The 19,466-nt window shown below is 54.4% G+C and overlaps 1 protein-coding gene across 2 annotated transcripts in view; it reads right to left on the minus strand.

Annotated features, from left to right (window-relative positions):
- The window catches only part of Hmcn2 (hemicentin 2), a 151,675-nt gene that overhangs the window by 20,207 nt on the left and 112,002 nt on the right, over nucleotides 1-19,466 (minus strand). For both annotated transcript variants that reach the window (XM_016001985.3, XM_076568964.1), the window contains 19 exons: nucleotides 18,101-18,198; nucleotides 17,478-17,744; nucleotides 16,800-16,990; nucleotides 16,635-16,716; nucleotides 16,412-16,548; nucleotides 15,597-15,738; nucleotides 15,378-15,522; nucleotides 14,491-14,618; nucleotides 13,809-13,965; nucleotides 12,864-12,985; nucleotides 11,979-12,143; nucleotides 9,985-10,092; nucleotides 9,558-9,692; nucleotides 8,890-9,024; nucleotides 7,788-7,978; nucleotides 6,747-6,960; nucleotides 6,246-6,380; nucleotides 5,479-5,669; nucleotides 2,754-2,835 (listed from right to left, as the gene is read on the minus strand). In XM_016001985.3, the coding sequence (XP_015857471.2) occupies nucleotides 2,754-2,835; nucleotides 5,479-5,669; nucleotides 6,246-6,380; nucleotides 6,747-6,960; nucleotides 7,788-7,978; nucleotides 8,890-9,024; nucleotides 9,558-9,692; nucleotides 9,985-10,092; nucleotides 11,979-12,143; nucleotides 12,864-12,985; nucleotides 13,809-13,965; nucleotides 14,491-14,618; nucleotides 15,378-15,522; nucleotides 15,597-15,738; nucleotides 16,412-16,548; nucleotides 16,635-16,716; nucleotides 16,800-16,990; nucleotides 17,478-17,744; nucleotides 18,101-18,198 (2,825 nt within the window). The remainder of the gene's footprint in view (nucleotides 1-2,753; nucleotides 2,836-5,478; nucleotides 5,670-6,245; nucleotides 6,381-6,746; nucleotides 6,961-7,787; nucleotides 7,979-8,889; nucleotides 9,025-9,557; nucleotides 9,693-9,984; nucleotides 10,093-11,978; nucleotides 12,144-12,863; nucleotides 12,986-13,808; nucleotides 13,966-14,490; nucleotides 14,619-15,377; nucleotides 15,523-15,596; nucleotides 15,739-16,411; nucleotides 16,549-16,634; nucleotides 16,717-16,799; nucleotides 16,991-17,477; nucleotides 17,745-18,100; nucleotides 18,199-19,466) is intronic.

Below are 19,466 nucleotides of genomic sequence, written 5' to 3' on the forward strand. Positions count from 1 at the left end.
CCTGTAACCTTTGCACTCTGAGGTGGAGGCAGGAGGATTGTGAGTTCAAGATCTTGTGACAACCCCCCCCCCCCCCGGCCCAAATCAAATCATCTGTACTTCTTCTATGAACTAGCAACAAAAATTCCCAAATTAAGCAATTTTAGGTAAAATAAGAAAATATTTAGTGATCAGTTCAGCAAAACAAGTGTAGTGGCCTGCTCTGAAGTGTGCTGTGATGTGTCCTGAGGGAAACAGGGGTCTACAGGAACAGCTGGATTCCAGATGAAAAAGAAAGTAAAGATTGGACCCTTATTTCACTTAAAAATGAACTCAGAATGAATCACAGACCCCATGTAAGAACCACAACTATAGCCGGGCAGCAGTGGCACACACTCCCAGCACTTGGAAGGCAGAGCCAGCCTGGTCTTCAGAGTGAGATCCAGGACAGGCACCAAAACTACACAGAGAAACCCTGTCTTGAACAACCAAAAGAAAGAAAGAAAGATTGTAGACATGTATGTGTGTACTTGCATGTATGCACCTGCATAGTGAGGTCAGAGGTCAACCTGAGGTGCTGTCCACCTTGTTTACTGAGACGGGGTTTCTGCACTGGAGCTCATTAGTTAGGTCGGACTGGTTGCCCAGCAAAGCCCTGGGGGTCTACTTCCCGCCACTGCCCAGTACTGGGATGTGTGCTGTTACACAGAGCTTTAACATTCTGTTTTCACATGTATTTATTCCTCCACTCTTACATCTGCCACAGGGTGTGGAGGGGGGCCCAGAAGACAACTGGTGGGAGTCAGTTCTCAACTTGTACCATTCTATAGACTGAATTTAGGTGGTTAGGCTTGGCCGCAAGCACTCATATGCCGAGTCATCTCACCAGCCCCACCCTGGACTTTTTTTTTTTTTTGGATTTTCGAGACAGGGTTTCTCTGTGTAGCTTTGGTGGCTGTCCTGGAACTCACTCTGTAGACCAGGCTGGCCTTGAACTCACAGAGATCCACCTGCCTCTGCCTCCCGAGTGCTGGGATTAAAGGCGTGTGCCACCACTGCCCGGCATCCCCCACCCTGGACTTTTGAAATGAGTCCCGGGACCGAACTCCGGTTATCACGTTTGCAGGCCAAGCACTTTACTGACGGCATCATTTCTCCAACTCCAAGGACTTAAAAAAAAATACAACACTAAATATACAATCCAAAAAGTACAAAATTGGTTAAATATGAACTTCCTTAAATGTTACATTTTAGCCTTTCTTTAAAGTCTTTGTCAAGAAAAGTCACAGACAGGTTATAGATGGGGAGAAAGGGAATTCACAGCTCAAAGGAGTCAGAACCAAGAAGACTGTCTGGGTCCCCATCTGTGTGAAAGTCCCAGAAGAGGATCATCTGGAGAAACAGGAAGCAGGTGACTGACTAGTGGGCCTGGGGCTGGCCTGGGAGCAGGAGGGACTGAAGGGGTCCCAGGAAGTTCCTGCTGATAGAAATCTGCCAGGCATGGCTACGCTTGCACAGCTCCATGATTTTATCAACAACTACTCAGATAAATACCTTTTCTTTTCTTTTTGAAAGATTTATTTTAAATTGTGTGTCTGTGTGAGCATGTGTACATGAGTGTAAGTACCCACAGAGGCCAGAAGAGGGTGATGGGTACCCCTGGAGCTGGAATTAAAGGAAGTTGTGAGCTTTCTGACATGGGTACTGAGAACCGAACACTAGCCTTCTGGAAGAGCGGTGGTCTTTACCACTGAGCCATCTGGTCTACCCTTACCCACACCCCACCTTTAAAATTTTTTCTTTTTTAGATTAGAGTCTCACAGTGTAGGCTTGGCAGGCTGAAAACTCACTATGTAGTCCAGGCTGCCTATGAACTTTCAGTAATCCTCCTGCCTCAGCCTCCTAAGGGCTGAAATTATGGATGTGTGCCGCCACACTCACTCAATGTAAATTATAGCTCAGCAGAGCTGGAGGTCTTTTGTTATAAAAACTCAGGGCAGCAATTAGTGGGCTAAGAGAGAATGACTAGGGTTGTTTGGGGTGCTGGGAGCTGGTATTGGTGGGTGGGTTCCCTTTATGGACTCTCATTGTGCCAGACATCAGGTGGAATGCTCTACTTCAGATGTGGGTTCATCTTCAATACAGTATTTTCTGGAGGACTGGGGAAATGGCTCAGCAGATAAAGTGCTTGCTGCTGCATAAACATGGCAACCTGCATTTGATCGAAAGCCTGCAGGGCACGTTCCTAACCCTAGGGCTGGGAAGGCAGAAGCACATGGATCTGGGGCCTACTTGGCCAGTCAAGCTAGTTAAAACAGTGAGCTCCTGGTTCGCTGGGAGACCTGTCTCACAACAGTAATTTGAAGAGCAAGACAGGAAGACTGGCGACATCAACCTCCGGCCTCCACATGTTCATGCACTGGTGAGCACCCCCCCACACCCCTCCAACACACACAAAATACTTTCTGCGAAACTCTCAAGATTCCTTCACAGGTATCCCCTGAGACTCAGATAGCGCTACAAAAACTCTGAGCTGCATGTCCAATGCAAGAATTGTCGCTTTAACCTCAAAGGCGGTTTTGAATCTTGAATAGAAACAACAACAATAAAAATAACAGCAACATTTTTTCCAGCCCGACCCTGAGTTGCGCCCTACATTTGTGAAATATTTACCGGGCTTCAATGACCCCTGCCGCATAATTAACCATACCCGGTCACAGCTGACCCGAGTGCCCTCGACACCTGCTCTCCACCTGCTAGGGACAGAAACTCACTCTGTAGCACAAGAGTGACCACTTTCTTCACGGTGCCCATCTCGTTGGTGGCCAGGCACTGGTACCGTCCTGCGTCGTCCATCTGCAGGTGGCAGGGGGGGGGGACAGGTGCTCAGGTCAGGCACAAAGGTGACTGTGCTGAGACTCATCTAGCTGGGAGGGGTGTAAAGTGGACAGGGAAACAGGAATCCTGGAAGCAGAAAGGGTGCCCGGGGCCTTTCATCTGCTATGCGGAGAATCCAGAGCCTCTGCACTCAGCCCCCGGGTGGTGAGGGAGGCTAGGGCTTGTTGCCCTGGGCAGTCTTGTGCTAGGGAAAGCCGACTCTGATTCTTCCAGAAGTCGACGGGAGCTCCTATTGCTTGGCCATGCACTGTTGGGATTTGGATGCCCTGGGAATATGTTTGCTAATACTATCAAGCACACTTAAAATTATTTATCTATTTACTGTTTTGTGTGTGTGTGCGTGTGTGTGTGTGTGTGTGTGTGTGTGTGTGTGGCCAGAGGCCAACTTTTCCTATCATTACTCAGCTCCTCTCTATCTGCCTTGTTCTCTCTGGCCTGGAACTCAACAAGAATTTGAGGCTTGGCTGGCCAGCGAGGCAAAGGGTCAGCCTGTGTGCTTGCCCAGGGCTTGGATTATTTGAGCCACCAGGGCCAGCTTTTGAAATGTACGTTCTGGGGATTGAACTCCAGTCTTCATGAATCACGACGAACACTCTGCTGACGGAGCCATCTCCCCAGCCTGAGCCTGGTACATTCCAAAGCCCAAGGCTTCTCAGGATGCTTGCACTGGAATGGGAAGCAAGCAGGGTCTCCAGCCCACTAACTCAGTGGCTAAGGACACTGCTCACAGGGTGCCGTGGCCATCAAGACTGTGGCGACACAGGGAGCCTGTCATGCTTTTTTCTTTGTGCTGTTGCTGCTACATTTATTTTATTTTATTTTTAAAAGCAGAGCGTGGCCAGGTGGCGGTGGCACACGCCTTTAATCCCAGCACTCGGGAGGCAGAGGCAGGCGGATCTCTGCAAGTTTGAGGCCAGCTGAGGCTACTTTGTGAGACCCTGTCTCAAAACAAAACAAAACCAACAACAAAATACCACCCCCAAACAAACCAAAACCAAAATAAAAACCAAACCAAAGGAATATTTAAAAAAAAAACAACACTACAACAAAAAACCCCTAACTTTCTATTACTTTTTTTTTTTTTTTTTTTTTTTAGATCATGCCTGGCTCCATTTGCACTTCTGAGGGGATGGATCCAGGTCAGCATGAGAGACCATCCGTGTCCAGGAGGTAGTGTCTAGGGGTCTGCATGATGCGGAGCTGAGGGTGGAGGTCTGGAGGCCAGATCCACATGGGTGGAGTCCCATTGCTACCACATTACTGTGTCTCTGGAGACCCAGTTTCCCAACCTCTAAAAGAATAAGAGCTGCTAGGACTGATGCAGGTGTCCCCAGGGTTGATGCAGGTGTCCCCAGGACTAATGCAGGTATCCCCAGGGCTGATGCAGGTGTCCCCAGGACTAATGCAGGTGTCCCCAGGACTGATGCAGGTGTCCCCAGGACTAATGCAGGTGTCCCCAGGGCTGATGCAGGTGTCCCCAGGGCTGATGCAGGTGTCCCCAGGGCTGATGCAGGTGTCCCCAGGACTGATGCAGGTGTCCCCAGGGCTGATGCAGGTGTCCCCAGGGTTGATGCAGGTGTCCCCAGGGCTGATGCAGGTGTTCCCAGGGCTGATGCAGGTGTCCCCAGGGCTGATGCAGGTGTCCCCAGGGCTGATGCAGGTGTCCCCAGGGTTGATGCAGGTGTCCCCAGGGTTGATGCAGGTGTCCCCAGGGCTGATGCAGGTGTCCCCAGGGTTGATGCAGGTGTCCCCAGGGCTGATGCAGGTGTCCCCAGGGTTGATGCAGGTGTCCCCAGGGTTGATGTAGGTGTCCCCAGGGTTGATGCAGGTGTCCCCAGGGCTGATGCAGGTGTCCCCGGGACTGTCATGACTGTTAAACCTCATGCCACGCCTCCTTGCTCAGGCAGTGGCTGTCACTGCAGCTGCTGTTGGACTAGCCCTATTTTTTTTTTTCAAGACAGGGTTTCTCTGGGTAGCTTTGCACCTTTCCTGGAACTCACTTGGTAGCCCAGGCTGGCCTCGAACTCACAGAGATCCGCCTGCCTCTGCCTCCCGAGTGCTGGAATTAAAGGAGTGTGCCACCACTACCCAGCGCAGACTAGCCCTATTTTTAATCACTATCTGAGTGGTTCCCAAGTAGCAGGTTCAAAGCCTACGATGATGTCATGCCAGGAGAGACTGGTGAGTTTCACTGTCACTGGGTGCAGATGAAAGCTGGGAGGGGAGCTGACCATAGGGAGGAGGCAGTAGAGACATGAGCAGAGTCAGCCTCCTGCATGCACTGTGGCCCTGATATCCAGGAGGGTCATAGTCATCTATTACACCCCCTAGCCTACTCATATTAAAAATAATATTAAGGTGACTCTTCTCACAGGCCACTCTTAAATATCTGGCATACGACTTCTCTACAGATGATTTCCCACCGCTAGCCTATGAGGCAGAAATAACCATGGACGATGGTAAGGCACAGACAAGTGAGTGGGGTGGGGCGATACCTAGAGAGGAAGCAGGGAAGTGCTGTGTAGACTCTAGAGAGTAGTGCTAACCAAAAGAGCCCCCAAACAGCTGTAAAAAAAAACACAGGACTGGGCCCCGCCTTGCCTTGGTCCTGAGGATGGTCAGGGAGCCATTCTGTAGCTGGAGGTAGAGGCGGCTGATGGGCAGTGGAAGGCTGTCTTTGGTCCAGCGGATGTCTGGAGCTGGGTCTCCACGAACCACACAGTCTAGCTGGATGCTGCCCCCTACAGGTTCTACCAGGTAGGAGAAGGCTTCCCCTTGTAGGACTGGAGCCTCTGTAAGAGCCAACACAAGGGGCCGGATGGATCACCCCGGCTGCAGATCACACTGCAGGAGTGTGGGGACACTGTCGGACACAGGAGCCAAGGGACTCATGCTGCTCTCCAGCACGGCAGCTAGTCTGCACTGGTTTCCACAACTCCTGGGTTCCTGAGACTGAATCTACCCAAAGTCAGGCAGTCCCAGTGCCCTGAGTTACATGGCCTCCAACAAGGCCCACCCAAGGCTGAGCAAAAACCCCAGGGTCTCTAAGGGCTACCTGTGCCAAGGGGATAACGGTGGCAGGCTGGGCACAGCTTGGCCCCGATGCCCCCTCCCACTACTCCAGCTAGAAGTGGGACTCTCAGGGGAGAGAGTGTAAAATACACTGTTTTCTGCACCCCCCGCCCATGAGTTTACAGAGTCCACAGTAGAACTGGGTCCCGGCAGTTTATGAAGCCCCCCAGGGGGTCCCAGACACACAGAGGCTGAAGAGTCAGTCACTAGTTAGAAGGCAGGAAGCTTGTCTCTTAAACGGCCGGAAATGGGTTACAGGAGGTCTACGGGGAAGATGGCATGGGCTCACGTCCTACCCTTCACATGGACGAAGCTGGCAGCCTGCACGCGGCCAACGCTGTTCTCAGCCCAGCACACATACATCCCGCTGTCCTCTCTGGCAACGGCTGCCCGCTGCAGTGTGCTGCCCCCATCCTGTTCAGACACCCCCTCTGTGGTGGAAAAAGAGATGTCCATGACGCAGTCCAGGGATAGAGGACTTTGCTCAGCCCCAGAGACCTCAGGTCAGGAGGGGCTGCCTGTGTTCTGGCCCTGAGATGAGATGCTGTTCCACAGGGGGTAACTATTCTCCTTCTAAGACCCAGGGGGAACACAGGGTTTCAGAGTACACCGTGGGAACTTGACAAATGCCAGCTTCTCTAGTGAATCGCTTGTTGCCAGCTCTGACATATGGCTCAGGATGTGTGCTCACAGGCAGACCTCTGTTTCCTGTACAGCCTGGACATCGAGAGCCTGAAGGGCTTCCACCCTCTTCCAGCTCCCAGCTCTCATCACCCCTGACTCCAGGAGACCCAAACCTGTCACAGGCTGGTCATTGATGGTCCAGCCAATGCGGGGTGTTGGGCTGCCCCGGGCTGCACAGCGAAGCCACAGTCTGTCCCCAAGGCGCAGGCTGCGGTCCCCAGGCAAGGTGGTGAGGACAGGCAGCGTCAGGATAGTGAGATGCACGCGGCGGCGGGCACGGCCCACAGCGTTCTCTGCAGTACAGATGTATGTGCCTGCATCCTGGCTCTGTGGGCAGAGGGGGCTCAGGATGAAGACCGCCTCTGCACCTAGCCTGGGCCAGAACACCCTTGGAGACCGTTCTCCACAGGCTCCTATGGCGCATCCAAGCCAGAGAAGTAGAGCATTTTCCCCAGATCCTATAGTCATCAATAACTTTCCTGAGCTTCTGACCACACGACCAGAGCCATGGGACCCAGTCCTGTTTCCTGAATTGAGTGGCTGGACCTTGTGCTCAAACTGACCCATGCCAGCTTCTCCATGTTTGAAACACCCAAGAGTGGTTCCTACCTCGGGGCCTTCATGGAGAAAACCCAGTGAGGTTCTGAGGGAGATGTTCTCCAGGGCACTGGGACAGGGCTAGTGTGCTCCTCACTGCTATGAGGGCAGGGGTCTGGGGCCTGATAACCCTCGAAGCTTGGATGTCACCACAGAGCTGCCATGCCACTAAAAATGCAGCCCCTTTTGCAGTACTGATAATCAAGGGTGCTGGCACCCCCATAGCCCTGGTTCAGCACCTCCTCCTGAACTTGGAGGACTTGCAATGTTGTCGAGGTTGGTTGAAAACAACTGGTGTACTGTGTAGACACAAAGTTGTCACTGTGCTTCCCTGGGAAGTGATGGTAGAGGTCCAGTTTCAAACCTGGGTTCTGACCATTGACAGAAGTGATCTTGAATATCCAATTGCACTCTGAGCCTTGGTTTATCCTTTTGGGTGGGATGCCAACATTGCCCTCCCAGGCTCCCAGGGGCTAAAGGGCCTAACAGGGCTCAGGGATAATCTTGGCAAACAGGTGGTACTCCACAGATCTCTGCCATCGGAGGGCCACACTCACCTCGGAGTTCTTCACCAGGAGCTCCCCGGAAGGCTGCAGGGTGAATTTGCCGTCAGCTGCAGACACTAGCTGGCCATCCTTTTCCCAGGTGATGGCTGGCTCAGGGCTGCCCTTGGCCGTGCAGGGCAGGAGGGCTTGGGAGCCCTCCGTGGTGGACAGATCTGGGAGGCCGTTCTCAATCACAGGCGGGACTGCGGGGAGACAGAGGCCCATTTGGGGCTGGGGTAAGCTGGGGTGGGGTGGGCTGCTCTGCGACACCACCCCTTGTGGTCCCCACAGCCTCCATCAGCTTCTACCCACTGCCCAGCCACAGGTCACTGCCTGTGGTCAGAAGGATCGGAGGATTCTGTTTGCTGATGTCATGTCAGGGTGACCCTGTTGCACCTGTGTGCCCAGGTGTGTACACGCATGTGCATGCACACACGCACAATGACTTAAAGCACTGTGGTGGGGGCTGAGACCATGTAGGTCCCATTAGCATAGGCTCCCTGTGTGTGACAGCCTCGGAGACCATGTGCAGCAAAGCTGGTACACTTCGCTCCCACAGGGACTGTGCTAGGGACAGAGTGAAGGTCACAGGAAGGTGTGCTTGGTGTCATTCATCTGGGGACATGCCTCCATGCTGGGCAAGCAGGCTTGGAGGGGTAAGGAGCCAGGAGCCACTCTGGATTCAGGGCAAAGCCTGACCCTAGCTGCAGAGCCATCCAGACGTCCTGTCAACAACCACAGGACCCTGAGCCGCACTGAATGTCCTCTGTGCGGTGAGCAGACATTGGCAGACCGTAAGGCTCAAGCTAAGGGAGAGCCACGGAGAAGCTGCTGGTCAGGGCCAATGGCTGCTGTCACCAAGTTACAACAAAGGAAGGCCAGGCTAGCATCCCAGGAGGCGCTGGAGGAGGCAGAGGGTGGACAAGAGGAAAGTGAGGCTTCTTCCTAGTAACTTCAGCCGTGCTGGGCAGGGAAGCGGTAGGGATGTGTCAGCAGGGGCTAGAGTACACAGTGGAGAGAGAGAGAGAGAGAGAGAGAGAGAGAGAGAGAGAGAGAGAGAGAGAGCCTCAAAGTCGCTGGTAACCACATCTCCTGCAGGTCCCTCCGGGCCCACCTTGTACCACCAGCCTGGTCTTTGCCATGGCACTGCCCACACTGTTCTGGGCAATGCAGAAGTAGTTCCCAGCATCCTCTGGTCTGGTGTGCGTGATCCACAGCTGGCCATTGGCGAGGACCTGTATACGTGTTCCTGGACGTGAAAGGATAAAATTAAGGATAATATCTGGGGGTTGCCTAAAGCAGTGGTTCTCAACCTGTGGGTTGGGACCCCTTTGGGGGGGGTCACATATCAGATATCCTGCATATCAGATATTTACATTACAATTCATAACAGTAGCAAAATTACAGTTATGAAGTAGCAATGAAATAAATTTTTGGTTGGGGGTCACCACAACATGAGGAACTACTGTATTAAGGGGTCGCAGCATTAGGAAGGTTGGAAACCACTGGCCTAGAGGGGCCAGATGTGACCTGAGATGAGCTGTCTGATTTGCTGGTGTCACAGAGTGATGGAGTAGACGGGATACTCCCAGACTTCCCAACTGGCCACTGGGTGCTCAGGTAGGACCTCAGAAAGGAGGGCAGAAGGGGGGCGCCAGAGCAGAAGGTGGGACTGTCTTGGGCTCAGTTTGGGCTATGTGGGACCTCTCCCGGGGGGAGGGGGTCTCCTGGGCAGGAGGCAGGACCACCTTACCCCTCCAGCTGGCCACTGTGAGGTCTCACCTTCAGGGATGCTGAGCCCTTCCTTCTGCCAGATGACCACTGGCTGGGGGATGCCAGAGGCCTCACAGGGAAGCTTCACCTCCTCCGATGCCACGACCTGCACCACGCTGGGCAGTGGCTTCACCACAGGGGAGGCTGCAGGCAGAGAAGACAGAGGTTCCTCCACAGGAGTCCCTTCAACCAGGATGTATAGCAAAGAGGAGGCCTTCTAAAGGAATGGAGGCTCTGAAGCCTCAGACCAGCAACAAGGCTGCAGGGAACCTATTTTCTCCCAAAGATGCCAAACTAGGAACTAATGTCAGGTAGGCTGGTATGGGGTGGGCATCACTGGCTGAGGCCTCCCCTATATTCCCAGCCCCACCCGCCTCCAGTTCCTCACCTACTCCCTTTACCCAGGGGCCTCAGGTGGCCTAGCTGGGGGACTTACCTTGCACTGTGAGGACCATGTGCTTGCGGGCCACCCCAACAGAGTTGCGAGCTGTGCAGGTGTATCGGCCAGCGTGGATAGGAAGGGCCTGCTCAATCTCCAGAGCACCTGTGGGGGGGAGTCAAGCATGGTGAGGGAGGGGGAGGAGATTGGGGACAGGAATCTCTAGTGATGGAGTATGGGATGACTCATCCCTAGCAGGCTTGAGGATGCTTGAGCCAAGTAAAAAAGATACTTTCTGAGAGCCAACCTGGGTCTGCCTAAGGGCCTTAGCAACAGCAGCTAAAACATGATCTGGGGATGACCTGGACCAATGAGAGACAGCCATGTCACACCAGCAGATGCATATTCATCAGACCTCCCCCCAGGGAGGGGTAGAGGGTATATAAGGCTTGCCTCTTACATTCTCCCGGAGTCTGTGTCATTGACTCTGCACCTACTTGGCCCCCTCCCCCAAATGGAACAACAGCAAGGACCCTGCTACAATGGAGGGGGCAGGGCTGTTACCAACACATTTTCAAACTGCCTTTGCTGCCCATGGGTAAACCTCATGGGCAGCAGAGGGCATGGGGACCAGGTTCCAAGCCCATCATGCTCCCTGCCCAAGGTGTGACTGTGAAAGCTTCCTTCTACTCTCTGGGCCTCAGTTTCTCAATGTGCACAATGACTATCAGACCAGATGGGCTGCAGCTGTGGGAGCCCAGGGTCAGTTGTTCCTTGCTGGGACATGTACTCTTGCTTTCTCCATGTACTCTTCCCAGAAGCCTCTGGGACTCCCTCATTCTCCTCATCTTCCTTCTTACAGCCTCAGCTCAGCCTCACTGCAAAGTGTTTTGGGGATGTTACCTGGGGCTTGCTGGGTAGGGGAGGGGAGCGAGGTCACTGGCCTGTAACTCCAGGTTGGAAGGAAGGGTCCATTGCACCTAGAGAGTCTGAAAATCGGAGGCTGCCCTGCCCAGTGGTCTTAAGAAGAGGGTTTCCTGACTAGCAAGAGCACTCAAGGGGGAAATTGCCCTAATCATTTTGACAAGTAAATGCAATTTTTTTTTTTGAGACAGGGCTTCTCTGTGTAGCTCTGGCTGTCCTGGAACTTGCTTTGTAGACCCAACTGGTCTCTAACTCACAGAGATCTGCCTGCCTCTACCTTCGGAGTTCCAGGATTAAAGGCGTTTACCACCACTGGCTGCATTTTTTTCTTTTTTCTTTTTCTTTTTAATTATTTTTTATTTTATTTTACAATACCATTCAGTTCTACATTTGCATTTTTTTTGAGACCTAGTTTCATGTAGCCCAGGCTGGCCTTGAACCTATTCTATGGCTAAGGATGACCTTGAAGTTCTGATCTTCCTGCCTCTACTTTTATTTATTTATTTATTTATTTATTTATTTATTTATTTATTTATTTATTTATTTATTTTTTGAGCTGAGGATCGAACCCAGGGCCTTGCGCTTGCTAGGCAAGCGCTCTACCACTGAGCTAAATCCCCAACCTGCCTCTACCTCTCAAGTACTGGAATTACAGATGTGGACCACCAAGCCAGCTTTGTGTGGCTCAGGGGATAGAATCCAAGTCTTTGCTCATGCTAGGAGAGCGGTCTACCAAGTGAGCCATAGTCTCAGCACAGCCATGGCATTTTACAAATCACCACCCCTGTTACCCAAACGCCATCAAAGACAGGAACCCTCAAACACCAAAGGGTCAAGAGCATGATGATTTTGAAATGAAGGCTGGCACCCTGGGGTGAAGCCAGCTTTTCCAACACTCCCAGGGGTTTTTCACCTTCGGCCAGAAAACACCGATTTCCCCAGGATCCTGGAGTTCCTCTGGTGGGCCTCAAACAGCAGCACAGTGCACTCAAAGTGCTACTGAGGCTCAGAGAGGGCAAAGGTCTTCCCTCAGGCCACACAGCAAAGGCGCTGCCGCCCAGGGCTCTTCCACACCTTCTGTGCAGCCCCCATCCCCAGAGGCTTCTCAGCTGCTCCCCCTTACTCACCAGAGGGCAGGACCCGATAGCCACTGCCCCTTGCTCCCAGCTGGGCGCCTGCTTTGCTCCAGGACACGGTTGGGGCTGGTGACCCTGTGCTGTGGCACGTGAGGACCACAGGAGCCATCCTGGTCACTGTGAAATCTGTCTGGTCGTCCGCAATGGTGGGAGGTACTGAAACACAGGGTAAGTCCCTGGTGAGGTGCAGAGGGGACAGGTGCCCATGGGACCACAGGGACAGGACTGTCATAAAGGGAGGCTAAGCCATGAGTCGGCATGAGTGACGACAGGGGCTGAAGCTGTGGGCATGGCAAAGTCATGTTGGTACACTCAGCACACAGTTCAGGGCACAGAGACAGTCATGAATAGCTTTGTGGAGGGACGTTGGCCTGGTGACTCTGGAGAAGGTGACATCCAGTTGAAATCTGGAGGAAAAGCAGGTGTTGGCTGGGTGAAGGAAGCCTGATCGTGGTAGAGGGAACAGTGTGTGCACAGGTCCTGAGGTAAGGAACAGTGTAGCTGGTTCCAGAGCAAGCCATGGGGCAAGCTGACCCGGGGGCATCAGTGGGCTGGACCACACAGGACCCTGCGGGTCCAGCTGAACCTTTAGTCTGCCTCGAGGGCCCAGGCAGTGGAGAAAGAAGCAATTTAAAACCAGAGTGAGGACAAGGTCAGATTTGGGCTTAGATTCTTCTAGGTTAGGGGACTCTCAGGAACTGTGCCACAACCGAGTTACATCAAAGTGGTGGGAAGTAAAACCCAGGAGAACTTCCTGAAGGAGGCGTCCCAAGATGCACAGAAGTCTTGGGGTGAACAGGCACAAGTCCCTGCTGGCAGGAGAGCTCCCAAGAGGGAGGTGTTGAACCCACATTTCCCACCTCTGCCAGGACTCACCATGGACGGTCACCTGGTAGCGCCTGCGGGACTCGCCCAACTCATTGCTCACCACACATTCAAACTGGGCTGAGTCCTGAGGGCTGGGAGCTGTGAGGAGCAGGGCATTGGAGGGCAGGAGCCTGGGATGGACAAATGGATGGCTGGAGTGGCCTGGGGTGAGACATCCGTCTCCCTGCCCCAGGCCTACCCTGCATCTACCCTAGACATGACTCTTGAAGTATCTTCTGGGGACTGGAGAGATGGCTCAGAGGTTAAGAGCACCCCTCTTCCAGGGGACTCAAATTCTGTTCCCATCACCCATGTCAGGTGACTGACAACTGCCTATAATTGCTGCTACAGGGGATCTGAGACCCTCTTCAGACCTCATGGGCTACTGCACACACATGGGGTCCATATACTCAACAGAGATGAACATCATGCACATTAAAAAGAAAAGAAAAAGAATAAGAAGTATCTTCTAGAACCGTCTACTCTTACAATGTCTCAGCTATTGGTCTTGTGGATCACTTTGGTCCCCATCCATGTTTTTCTGCCTCCTGCATGTTTAGGACAGTGATTCAGATTATGACAATTGATCTCCAGCCAGAAGTGATGAGACACACGACAAACACTTCTGATGGCCAGGGACCATCGGCTGCATGTGAGGCGTGGCTCTCAGAAGTAGCCACAGGCTTCAGCATGCCAAACAAATGGCCTGCCATTGAGCCCCCCCCCAGCACCCCCATGTCCTGTTTTCAATGTGCTGGATAAGTCACACATGTTTTTCTGTGGGGCCATGTGTTCAAGCACCTCCTCTCTGGCCAGGTGATCCTATCTGCCTCAATGTCACAATTCCCCTGGCACCCCGAGGTCTGGGACCCTCCTCACTGACCCTGCCACACTCTGTGTGGTGGGGCCCCCTGACCTCCCATGTCTCTCCACCACAGATGGACCGTTCATTACCGGTAGACGCCTTGCTGCAGGCGCAAGTCCAGCTTCTGTCCATCCTTCCACCAGCTCACCAGGGGCTTGGGAGAACCGCTGGCCTCACAGGGCAGTGAGGCCGGGCTGTGAGCGGTCAGGGTCAGGTTGGAGGGGCCAGGGGCGATGGTCGGGGGCTCTGGGGAGAGGTAGGATATTAGAAGATAGGCGTGGGATGGGGGCGTGGGGGCTTTCGGAGACTGTGCCCAGAGTAAGAGCTCAGGCTTGGAACACTCTGCCACACTCAACCCATCCCATGGAGCGGGTGGGGGGCTCTCCAGAGAGGACAACAGGCCTTTATGCTGGGTTGTTTGGGCCTTTTGAGACCCTGAACTTGGTGCCTTTCTGACACCCCCATTCTTGAAGGAGGCTGCCAGCGCCTCTCTCCATCAGCCCTGCCTGAGGTCTGTAAGGGGAGGAGAAGCTGGACCACAGGCCCCAGTTCACTGACTTTGACCCTGTGCTTTGCCATTTACTTAGGGAAGGGTGTATGACACATGTGTCCTCTGGGTACACTGGGTAAAACCTTTCACTCCTGGGTTTCGTGCCCAAACCTCTTGAGGATCATTGCTTTTGGACCCTGACATCTGGAACAACTCAGAAATAGCAGGACTAGTTCCTGGCAGGAGTGGATGCGGAAGAATGCCTTTCCCTGTTCACCTACCAAAGACTCTGAGGTCCAGGCCTTGCCGGTCAGAGCCAGCAGAGTTGGACGCCAGGCAGAGGTAGTGTCCGGCATCTTGTGCCAGGACTGGATGGATCCGCAGTGAGCCCTCGGGGAGAAACTCTAGCCTGGAAGGGAAAGAGGGGTAGACGGGCAGATGGGCTCTGAGAGGGGCTGGACCCCTGACTGCGTCTCCAGCAAGATGCTCCCTTCTGCCCCCGGCTCTCCCTACAAAAGGATTAGAACTCAGTCCTGCACACGAGAGATCAACATAAGGCTACCACATACTACCTGGCGTCAGAGAGCTCAAGAGGGGCTTATCCAGGTGGGAGCATCCTCACTATTTTGGGAACGGCCCCATTGGCCAGGCAGTACTACGTAATCCCACCCTTAGTCGCAGTGGATTGGATAGGGGATGGTCCATCACACAGCCTGGGCCAATGGCATTGCGTGTCTTGGGAATTTGGGTTTGGTAGTCACAGAAGGGCTTGCCCGCTCCACAGGCTGTGTGAGCTGGGAAAGCTGTAAATTTGGGGTGGGGAGAGGGTATCTGCCGTGCTCACAGAGGTGTGTGTGTGTGTGGGAGAGAGAGAGAGAGAGAGAGAGAGAGAGAGAGAGAGAGAGAGAGAGAGAGAGAGAGAGAGAGAGAGAGAGAGAGAGAGAGAGAGAGAGATTGGAGAAAGAGAGAGTGGAGGAGAGGACACCATACTTAGAGAGAAACAGATTAACGAAGTCAATGATGCGCCTGTCCTTGGGATCTGAGACCCACCCACATCCACGTAAAGGCACTTTTCTGCTCCAAATGCCCAAGAGAGTTTCTTTTTGTGACTGGCAAAGAGGACCCTAAACTCAAGGTCCTCCTGAAGCCCTCCCCTTCTGGCTCCCACCTGGGGCTCCCAGGATCCAGAGGGATCCCATCCTTCCGCCAGCTCATGAGGGGCGTGGGCACACCGTGGGCCTGGCAGGGCAGCAGGGCCGAGCGGTTCACGGAGATGTTCACAGCGTTGGGTCCTGGCTGGATGGTGGGTGCCGCTGGGGAGGGGCAGAGGGCAGGGCTGGGAGCCTGTGGCTCTGAGGGGATGGTGGGGAGGGAGGGGGGCACTCACTGTGGATCTCCACACGAAAGGCCACGCTGGTGCTGCCTGCGGTGTTGCGGGCTGTACAGCTGTAGTCGCCACCATCCGCCGTGCTCAGCGCCTGCAGCTTGAGGAATCTGCCCTGCTCTGGGAACTGAGTATGGGCATCTGCCTGCAGAACCCCCCAGGGTAGGGGAAGAGGCATCTTGATTGGCACTTGGCTATGACCCCTGACCTTGCTCTCATGGATGCAGAACTGAGTCCTGAGTGGGCACCCTCTTGCTGGGAACGCCACGGGGCAGAAGGGAAGATCTTATTGGAGATACCATCAAGGGTCTACCCCCCTCAGAGTCCCATCGGCAGGTCTGTACCACAATCCCTCCCTTAGCTTCCGCTTGCTGGTTCCCTGCGGATCAAACCAGTCTTGGCCCAAATAAGCACCAGGCTGGGAGGTCTGAGGCACCTATGAGCTTGACAGCAATGGTCTCTGCTCCATCTTAGGCTAGCAGCAGATCTGCAGCAGGAGGAGCCCCAGGAACTTGGAAGGACTCAGCACAGTCACTGAAACTCCCACCCACAAACCCATAGTCCACAGCTACAAACGGGGCCCTTGGGAAGGATGGGCACAGACAACTTGTCATAGGCTTGGGTAACCTCAGTGTAACCTGGAGATACCATGGAAAGAACACCAGGTATGAACCCTGGTCTTGCTGCCCCAGACACGACACGGAGTGACAATAATCATCAGGTCAGGAGTTGTGCCGGAGGCAGACGTGGAGAACTATGTCCAGGACTGCCCCTCCGCACCCTTCAGAGGCCTCAGAGCTGGAGGAGAAGGGGCCCACCTGGAGCAGGATGCCGTCCCGATGCCACTCAATCTCTGGTGCTGGATCCGCTTCCACTGAGCACTCCAGGATCAGCTGCCCTGGAGCCAAGCCAACCACAGAGCGGGGACCCCGGGGCCCAACGACATTTGGAGGGGCTGGGGGATGAGAGAATACGAAAGATGGACCCACCCCTGCAGGGCCCACTGTGCTCTTCCCTTCCCTGTCCCTGTGGCCCCCCTACCTTGAACCCTGACCCGGAAGCTCTTCTCAACTTCGCCTGCGGGGCTCTCCGCCAGGCAGGTGTACAGCCCAGCATTGTTCACCTGGAAACAGAGCAAGGAGATCAGCTGCCTCTGGCCCCGTGTGGCCACCCCTCTTGCCACCCCTAGGGGGCAGGTGCCAATACCTGCACGTTCCTCACGCGGAGCACGCGGCCAGCTTGGCTGTCGTTCTCTAGTCTCCTCAGGACCCGCCCGTCTTTATGCCAAGTGATGTTGGGTGGCGGGATGCCTCGGGCCTCACACAGGAGTTCCAGGTGGGCACCAGGTGTCAGCGACAGCTCTGACATCTGGCCAGATTCCTCAATGTGGGGGGGATCTGCAAGATGTCCACCTTGGGTCAGACATTTCTCCCCTCCCTCACCGCCCAGCAGTTCACCGCTGAGGGGCCAAGAAACATCTGGTTATGGGGGAGGGGTGCTGGGTGGTCACTTAAACACAGAGACCACAAGGCCGTGTCCCCAGGACAGGTATTTGTACTTTGACACCAACAAGGACTCAGGACACGGGGAGAGACAGAATGTCTCGAACACGGCCCACGTTGCCTGCTCTTGCGCTGTGTCCCGAGGCTGGGTCCCTAGATGCTGGAGGCTCTAGATTTTGCTTTGACACCAAGGTTTGGTTGTGAAAAAGTGTTGGAACAGAGCTGAGGAGGACTGTACTTGCCAGCCACAGTAGCTCGGTAAGCAGGGCCAGGGAGGCCTCTCTCTGGAGTCCCTCTCAGGGGTGACCCCAAGCCTCTGGGACTCACCGTCCCTCATCCTCTTTCTGTCAGCCACTGAAGCTGCTGAGGGCGGGGCACCCACCCATCACTGTCAGCCGGAAGCTCCTCCTGGCCTCCCCGGCCTCGCTGGCTGCTGTGCAGTAGTAGACCCCAGAGTCACCAATCCTCACAGCTTCCAGCTTCAGGCCAGGCCCCTGCTCGAGGCTCTGGGGCAACAAGGGCTCCCCATCTTTCATCCACGACACAAGGGGCAGGGGGCTTCCCCGGGCCTCACACGGAAGGACCACTTCAGAGCCTCGGACAGCCATCACGTCCTCCTGAAATTCCACTGGCTCCAGGATGGGGGGTACTGAGGGGACAGAAGTGGGGGCAGGGTCCATTTTAATCCAGCAGGTGACCCTCATCCTGCATCTACACTGTCTGCGGCTCCGGGCCTCATGGGGAAGCCCTTTGGAACTCGAATGCTAGGTGAGTCCTCCTCCCCACAGCGTCTCCTCCTCTGCCTGATGGAGCTGGGGCCCGGAGCCACTGCGCACTACCCCAAGTTATGCCCGTCAGTGATTGGCACACTGGAGTGCCTGCTTACTGCTTGGGGAATAAATGACAATAGGAGAAATTAGATTAGAATGCCCCACGGCTCCCTCCAGACACACCCTGATGAGCAGTCACAGCCAATGGTACCACCTACATCACCCTGCCCCATACCGAGTACCAGCACGGTGAAGTTCCTGTCGGCCACACCAGCTGGGCTTGCAGCCACACAGGTGAAGACGCCTGAATCTGCCAGCTGCACCTGAGAAATCCTGAACCCCCTCCCCAAAGTGGGAGAAGGTGGGGGGGGAGAGGAGGGGGGGAGGGAAAGAGGTTGAGTGACAGACTATCCTTCCTAGATTTTCTTTTTTTAAAAAATGTACTTATTTTATGTGCATTGGTGTTTTGCCTGCACGTTTCCCTGTGAGGTTGTCAGGTCTTGGAGTTACTGACAGTTGTGAGTTGCCATGTGGTTGCTGGGAATTGAACCCAGGACCTCTGGAAGAACAGCCAGTGCTCTTAACTGCTGAGCCATCTCTCCAGCCCCTAGCCTTCCTTTTCTTACCTCATCTCTCAAAGGCTAATTCTGAAGCGGGGACCTTCCAGCCCTGTTCTGTCCCTTCTTGGTCTCCCAGTGCTCCCTGGGTGAAGCCCCTCACTGCCCTTCCCCGAGTCCCACTTCTCCAATCCCTAGTGCCTCGGCCACATCTGCCTCCCGAATTCTGGAAGCTCACAGTCCCACCGTGGGGACAGACATCCTCCCACAGACAATCACACTTTGTCCTCAGGACCACCTGGGCTGTGCCCAGCTACTGGTCCCACACTTAGCCCCCTTTCTCCTGATCCCCCAGCTTCTCCCGGCCCAATCTTGCTACAGACCAGAGAGGATCTTGATGCCAAAGCCAGGACACCTCCTCTCCGGGATGGAGGCTTCCCGCATCCCCTGCCCCTGCCAAGTCCAAAGGACCTGCCCTAGCCCAAGCAGCCAGGACATGGTGCCCATGTGTGGTGGATAGTTGCAGCCAGCTGGCTTCCAGAATCTTCCACGTGCTGACAGTCCCTGCAAGTCTATCTCCCCAAGCTCCAAATAGATAGTGCATCTCTCCCAGCTGCCTGGGAACCTCAGTGTCAGGGTAGTCAGATTCAAAATGGAACCTCCTTGGTCAAGCCCAAAGCAGCCAGTTAAGGGAGGGCTCTTGTGCATGAGTGCCCAGTGTGGCTGTCGCCAAAGACTGACAGACCTTTGAGCACACATGAGAAATGCTCCGTGAGTACACCTGCCCAGTAGTAAGTGGTCTGTGCAGCTTCAGGCAGGGGCCACTCTTGTTAGTAACTTGTGCCTAAGGACTGTGGTTTCAGAGTATCTTCATTTGCCTTTAAAAACTTCCCTTTCTGGGCTGACAAGGTGACTCAGTGTGTGAAGGTTCTTGCCGTGCATCCCTGGTGATCTGAGTGATTCCCAGAACCCGCGGAGAGAGGGGAGGAGAGAACCCTCTCATGATAGGAGCCCCCGAGGCCCCACCCAGAGCATCTGTCTGTC

Source organism: Peromyscus maniculatus, chromosome 4 (genome assembly GCF_049852395.1).
Source record: "Peromyscus maniculatus bairdii isolate BWxNUB_F1_BW_parent chromosome 4, HU_Pman_BW_mat_3.1, whole genome shotgun sequence".
Classification (NCBI taxonomy): Eukaryota; Metazoa; Chordata; class Mammalia; order Rodentia; family Cricetidae; genus Peromyscus; species Peromyscus maniculatus.